This window comes from Etheostoma cragini, chromosome 6 (genome assembly GCF_013103735.1).
Source record: "Etheostoma cragini isolate CJK2018 chromosome 6, CSU_Ecrag_1.0, whole genome shotgun sequence".
Taxonomy (NCBI): domain Eukaryota; kingdom Metazoa; phylum Chordata; class Actinopteri; order Perciformes; family Percidae; genus Etheostoma; species Etheostoma cragini.
In genome coordinates, this window is record NC_048412.1 from 11,775,412 (window position 1) to 11,783,231 (window position 7,820).

The 7,820-nt window shown below is 39.1% G+C and overlaps 1 protein-coding gene across 1 annotated transcript in view; it reads left to right on the plus strand.

Annotated features, from left to right (window-relative positions):
* Positions 1 to 1,407: 1,407 nt before the first annotated feature.
* Positions 1,408 to 7,820, plus strand: part of LOC117946101 (lysophosphatidylcholine acyltransferase 1) — a 34,517-nt gene continuing 28,104 nt past the window's right edge. Inside the window, exon 1 of the mRNA XM_034873953.1 lies at positions 1,408 to 1,864. Coding sequence (XP_034729844.1) covers positions 1,742 to 1,864 — 123 coding nt within the window. The 5' untranslated portion in view covers positions 1,408 to 1,741. The remainder of the gene's footprint in view (positions 1,865 to 7,820) is intronic.

Here is a 7,820-nt window from a genome sequence, read left to right on the forward strand (position 1 = left end):
TTTCAGTATCTACAGGCTACTTTGATGGCTACTGATAAAGTGGCAGTATTCCCTGCTCTCCTAAGGACAAAGGTTATTACTAGCAGACTACAATTGTTGTGGAGTGTGTGAAAATGTATTGAACAGTGGATTGTATGGTTTACAAGAGCTGTTTTGTGTGGGGGCATGTGTGTGTGTGTGTGTGTGTGTGTGTGTGTGTGTGTGTGTGTGTGCCTGCCTTTGATTTATTGTGTTTACTGTTCTTTTTTTTTCATTCTGAATGTACTGTGAGTGTTTCACCACTAGAGGGAAGCATGTAATAAGCTTTGAAGAGCCAACAAGCGAGAAACAAATGACAACAGTAAAGCAAGCCATCAGCCAAAAGGTATCACACCTCTTTAAGAGATGAGTGCAAAATTGTCAAACGAATTTCTCTCTCTACATATATAATATTTCATAAGCCTAATGTATCCATACTGTTTAAATAGGGCTATGTTTGCTGTGAAACATACGTGCAATTGGTCGAAGTAGCACAGCCCTCATATGTGGACTTGAATATAATATTTATCAATGTCATGTAATATCTGGCTGCTGTGAATCACTTCACAAAGCCAATGACTTCACTGTTGCTCTAGGCATAGTGGTACTGCCTACACATTATAGACTTAGCCACCAGAGTGCTCTAGTAGATAATAGATGCATGTACAAGCCTAGATCTCTGACCGAGAGATCTCTGATAAATCTCTGATTTCATGCCTTCAGGGACACGCTACAGGTCCATCAAAACACGAACCACCAGATGAATTAACAATTCAAGGACATTCTGACTTTTCACCCCATATTCAATTTGTTCAGTGTTTTTACACTTCATTAAACTGATCCGTGCAATATATTTATTATCACAAACTACCTGCCCTTGCTTTATGATGAATGTTGGTGTTTTTATTGTTATATATTGATATAACACAGTTTCCTTTCAGCACTCTTTTATGTGATGTGTTCATTGTAATATCATGACAATTATATTACAATGAAAAGGCTTCTTATGTTATCTAGATAGATAGATCTCTGATACATAGAATTCTGAGATAAATCTCTGAATTCTATGTATGTTTATTGATAATCAAAAAAACGCACACAGTAACAGCTGTCTTAAATATTAAGAACATACGCAACTTTTCAACTTTTAGTTAAAAAATACATCAACGGTTCAACACAAGCACGACTCTGTCCGTTTGCAGGCTACCACATTTCAGTGCACTACAATTAGGCTGTTTACGCCTATTTTGTAAATAATGTGCTTATATTCTGTCCATGAACTCGACCAATATTAGAGAAGTATAAACAACTCTATGTTGCAAATTGAAATTACGATATTTTGCACAGTTGTGAAGGCGGCATCACATTATTCTGGGCAGGATTTGCTGCGCATGCGCCCAATCAGAACAGCAGAATCGTGGCTGCGTTTAGCATTCAGAGCTAGCTAGCGGACTGGTTGGGAAACACCTGCGCACTGTAGGCAGAAATCGGCGACTTCAAATCTCCCCAGCTAATCCTCGCGCTAACCATTATCTCTGCATGCTGCCCGGGAAAAGAAGATAACGGTAATAACCCCGCAGTGCCACCACAATTAGCCACCGTGCAAGACGGATAAGGAAATCTGCGTTTTGCGTGAGGAGTCTACCTTTCAGGCAAAATCACTTTTCTGTTTGGAATATTAAGAATATAGCTGCAACCTCGACCAACGTGATCTCTTGTAAGAATGAGGTTACCGAGTAACCGACAATGTGCGGTGGAAGGAGATGGGAAGAAGATGGACCAAGCTCCTCCGTTCAGAAACCCTTTTGTGCACGTCTTGAAATTCACCCCCATGGAAAAGGCAAAGGTAAAATTATGTTTGCATGCAAATGATGTGTTCATGTTCAGATATGTTAGCATGTTGCTTTAGTCGTTTGTAGAATATTAACACTTCAATGCGACACAGTGGAGAGGCTGTCACCATCATTTAACTTGGCATTTTTTTCCTGATTGCATTGTAGTCACCTGAGCTAGTGTTAGCTAACCAGCTAACAGTAGCCACTAGCTACATGTTGCTTTCTCCCTCCTGTCTTGTTGACTTGCTGCCTTGTCTTAACGTTGGGATTCAGGGTTTAAAAAATAAAATAAAAGACGTTTAACTTTGCTGAAACAACGGCATGCACTTAACACATGGGTATATTAAACATGAAAATCCAGAATTAAATACAGCTATTTGAGCATGGCCGCCTAACTGTTGTCTTGCATTGGCAGACCCATCTTCACAGCGCTGTTACAGGATGGGCCTACAGTAGCTTGTTGCTCTGTAACTGTTGCCATGACGTTAGCTATCAGAAACGAGCATGTTGTGCGGGAGCTTTGCTTTTGACCGAGAATTCATCTTTTCCATTTTAAATATGCCATTGATTGTAAACACGCACGACCGTCATGTTGCGTCCCTTACATTTTCTGCATGCTTTGTGTTTTATCACGGTGTGTCCCACACAAGCAGCAACCAGCACGTGTGGACGTGGATGGTGGAGAATGGGATGGGGAAACTGACAGTCATGTTCATAATTCTCCATCTTTATATAACAGACATATTTCCCCCAGATGTTAGTAACATAGACAGTTGCTATTATTCACCTGATAGATTATTTTCAGCACATAGAGCAGATATGTATTCCAGCTAAAATTGTTTAATTGGAATGCAGCCTGTAGTGACATAAGACAGCAATTCATAAGGATTATTATTATTTATCTGATTGATTTTTTCCTACTGTTAGGGCTGCATCTAACGATTATTTTCATAGCTGATTAATCTTTTGATTATTTACTCGATTCATTGTTTGGTCTATAAAATGTCGAAAAATGTGGATCATTGTCTCCTAAAAGCCCAAGATGACATCCTCAAATGTCTTTTTTCGTCAACTCAAAGCTATTGAGTTTACTGTCACAGGATATGGAAAAGGATAAATAGAAAATATTCCCATTTAAGAGGCTGGTATCAGAGAATTTAGATTTTTGACTTAAAAAAATTACTCAAACCGACTAATTGATTATCAAAGTAGTTGGCGATAGTTTAAGAGTTGACAACTAATCAATTAATCGTTAATTAATCAGCTCTACACACAGCTCTATACACTTGACCTATTTTGGTGCAAATGTTGTAGCACGATGCAATGTTATAATCAGATGAAGGAAACCTCCACCCATGTAGCCTATTTTGGTGAGCACTAGATTATCTTGCTCTTTCCATCCGGGCCTACTTTGGTGGCACACATGGGACCTTAGTCCATAGTTTACCTCTTATTTTTTATATTTTAGAGGCGTGTGTGACATTATCAGCATACATTTGTGCATTAAGTCATATGTCCTGGTTCAATGAGGTATACATTTGTACAGCAACATAGGAATCCAGATCAAGGTTGAGAGACATTCTTTCAAGGGATTATGAAGATGTGTCCCTGTTGAAACACCATATACTAGCTCTTACCATGTTTGAGTATGTTGTAGTTCAATCACACCAGAGAAAAGTAAAACAAAAATGCCAGCATGCATTCTAAAATTCTTTAATAGAAGTGCATTGTTTGTTGGAGTTGCAAAACCTTCTTTTTGTAAAGCTTCCAAATTTGAAATTGGCAGCAGCTTTCCAAAGTTTTAGTTTGATTGACTTCCAGCAGCACATTTATTTCTCGTAGATAACCTGCCTTAATTGTAACCATATAGATGAGTACGTAGAGTATAGATTATTAGTTAACCATGTGGAATTGAGAACAGCTGTGAGGTATTTTCAGTAACTGAGTACAGTCCAATGGTAGAGCCTCAGTTTTATGACTGGCGCTACTCTGGCGTAGCAGGCATAACGGGTATCTTGTTACAAGTAAGAATAGTGATCTAGTGAGATTCACACGTGTTTCTTTCCTTCTGGCTCTTTTGAGACTGAGGTGAAAAAGGTAAAATGTCAGGCGGAGCAGAGACCAGGGATTAGGCAGGTTTTTCTGGTTCCTTCTGTGAGACGAACATGAGAAAATCAAGGAAGTTACCAAGAGAGCGATATACTTTGTTAATATTTTAACAATTTCAAAATCTGTGGTTGTGAAAGCTGTTTGATTTTGATGACTGTGCCTAAAGTAAATGGCCAAACATTAAACACAGCCCCCTCATTTTCCCCTTTAGTGGCATTTATTTGTATGTTCTTGGCAACATAGTTTTTTTGTTTTTTTTTCAGCAGTACGCATGTCTACATATATTGTAACTACATGCAAGATGTTTCTAATACTGTTTTTCTGCAAACACTAAGTGCTGAAGCAAAAGTAGATCGTGGAGTTATGTAAATGTATTTCCTATTTGTTGAGAGAACTGAGAACTGTTTTCAGCATGTCGCACTGATCCTGCTTTCGCATCGACGGCAACATGAAAGTGAAACGCTGAAGACAAGAGCAAAAAGGGATAGTTCTGTCCCCAGTAGACGGACTGATTAACCCACAGAATTCTGTTATGGGCCCCAAGAGAAAAGGATTGTATATGCCCCCTTTGTTTATTTGTCAAATGACAGTGCTAAGTGACAAACTGTCACTCAATGGCATGAGATGACAAAGGATTGTTGCACCAGTGTTCCAGTAGTCCTTTTTTACACAGATCCGGCATTAGCGCCTCAATTAAAGTTTGTACTCATACAATCCCAGTGCGAGATTCCTAGGGCTGTAATATGATGTACGCAATATGAAACCAAAATCTCAAAACTCCCATCCACAAACCTGTGTCGCGGAGTGAGAAGGCAGAATCGCGACATGGTGAATTTAGCTGTCTGTCAAAATGGCTAAAAGCGAAGGGGGGTGGGACACACCGGTAACACTAAAGGAGGTGTAACGTCACAAATGGCCGCTATTCTGACTCGGGTGCCTGGGGCTGTTTCCCGACGGTTCAGTAAACCGCCGTTAGCGTCCTTAACACCAGAGTTAACTGCTGACTATGCTGGCTGCTAGCTGGCTGGGGGCTGCCTGTGGATGGGTCCCCGGAGCTGTTGTCAGATCTCATCCCGATTGAAGCCTTGCAGCGCCGGGAGACTGAGGCAGAAGACGGGGGGGGGGGGTGCTAGCTAGCTAAATTACCATTAGATTAGTTGTTGAACTCTACAGTAGGGATGTTACGGTATGAACATTTAACCTCAGTTATAGTGAGCAAAATTATCAAGGTTTTTTGTATTATTGCTGTATTTTTAAAAGTGGGTTCAATATGTTCAGAAATACGGAAGAGGATTAGGGCCACTGGTGAAAAATTTAAAAAAATTAATCTCTGAATTTTGACTTTTAATCTCAGAATTCTCACATAAATTTGTCACCAGTGGCCCTAATCCTCTTCCGTTCAGAAAGCACTGATAGGCCTACACAAGCTGACATAGTTTCAAAAAGTGTAACAGTGTTTATTATATTAAAAAAATATTTGCAATAGGCTTGTAAAAACTCTTGAAAGCTGGCTACTGAAACACTGGCCCGCTGTGGGGTGTCAGGTAAGAACTGGAACCAGAGATGTCTGACTTTACAACTCCAACATGAAGTCAACTATGAAGTTGTATTTGACGTTACATGTGAAGTTGAATGTGGTTCTGAAATATGAGCAAATAATAATGCACATTAATTAGTTAACTAAATGTTTACAATAATTTCTCGGTAATAATTAACATGTAACATATTGCTCAGTAACACAAACAGAGAATAGAGAGAACAGAGAATAAGCCACACCTTTTACAGCAAACATATCCATAACAGAGCAAAGAGTGTAAAACACCTTTCAATAGCCAAGCACGTGGCTCCACAGCACTGGTCTGCTGCTAGCATATTGCCCTGACACAGCCGGAGTATCAACACATGGCTGGTAATAATAAAGTTTTACCATATTAAACGATCTGCACATCTGTCAGTTATGCAATATGAAAAACAGCAACAGCAATAGGTGATAATCTCTCTGTCACTCTCCAAATAAAGTGTCTGTGTCATAAAGTAAGCTGGACACGTCTGATTAACTGAAATCTGGAAGCGACTGTGGAGACTTGCACATTCCCATTAGCAGGCTAGACTGTAATTCAGTAGCGCGACATTCCAACCCATATGACAATGCTTTGGCAGTTTTGCACCTTCATGAGCAGATTATGTTAGAACATATTGCATTGTTGTGAATGATTTAGGTGTATCGGCAATCATGTCATTGCCTACCTAGATTTAAAGTCTAAAAGTTGGTTCTGCTAATGTTAAAGTTGATTTAATTCCCAGCTTAGGTTAGACAAGCCAATTCTTTGTGTGATTGATTGGGGAACCCCCCCCCAGACCTAAATCAATTTTGATCCTGCCAAAAGCATTGAGTCAATATCTTATTCCCTCACTAGATCAGTATTTCTACGCATTGGCATCAGAAGTGGGTAACTGATGTGTTCTTCCATAGCAGTAGTCACACATATGCATCAGTTTTAATGCGCAGTTTTCTCAATTTTAAAAGTGCAGTTCAAATAATCTTAATATATATTTGAATATCTATTTGTGCATGATGTCCATAAGAAGGCAAACAATACAATGGGAGACATAGGCTAACTGCTTTTTATAGGTATATTCATTTCAACATTTATTTTAAATGTAAATGTCCTTTTATGAGGTACAACTTATTTTAATCCCCATAGACCTTTTTCCTTGTCTCTCTGGAGCGTGCAGAAGGTACAACCTTAGGCAAATTGCATCGTGATCACATACCCGGTTTGTAATTTGGCGTCTCAAATCCCGTCTTCTCTCAATTTTGGCATTTTTATTTCTGTGTTTGTGGCGTCTTCTTCTTCACCCTCGTTGTTTGTTTACTTCCTGTAGTGTCTGCTGATTGATAGAAACGTCATCAGCCCGCCCACTCGCTCGCTGTGAGTTCTCTGGACGACCGGTTTGGCTCAACAAGACACAGACAGAGAGCTGAATGTTTAGGAGGCAGCTGCTCAAGCCCACGCAAGAGTGCGCGAGGCAGACAGCTGTGGCAGAGCTGCTTTTTAGTTCCTCTTTTTTTTTTCAACAGTCTATTATTCATTTTCATATTCAAGTGTTGGTTGTTTTTTTAAATTCACATTTAGATTATTCATTGACAGCCCTTCCAATGATATTGTGGAGGAGTGCCATATCTTCTCCCTAAAGGAAGGGTTGATAACCATTTACATTAGGCACTTTTTTATGTATTGTTTCAAATGGTCTTTACACCCTGACAGCAGTAAATAACATATGGACTCTGAAATAGAAGCAAAAAAAATCCTTCTGTAGGTCATCTGTAGCTGCTCTAATCCCTTACACACCTATTAGAGCCCGACCGATATATCCGCGGGCCGAAATTAGGCATTTCACGATCTTTCGGTATCGGCATTTTTTCATTCGTCAGAATCATTTATAAATGAATATTTAAACGGTCAACAATGTTATGAGCGTTGCCGTTGCATAGGTTGTCTGACCAGTGGGCGCTCTGCATCGTAACTGTTGGCAACACGGATTCAATTTTTGTTAATGTGTTTTTGTTCAAAGGACTGTAAGTTTAACATCTTAAGTTTGTATTTTTATACATTTTGTTTATGTGAGCTTTAATATATTTTTATGTTCCTCTGTTCTGAGTTGACAAGAAAACAAATTATCATATTATATTAGTGAGAGCTCATAAATAATTACAAATAACTAATGTTAGGGAAATCTGTTCATGTTCTGTAACACGTTTCTGGATTATTTCATTTTTTAAATATACAGTGGGTACGGAAAGTATTCAGACCCCTTTAAATTTTTCACTCTTTGTTTCATTGCAGCCATTTTCCA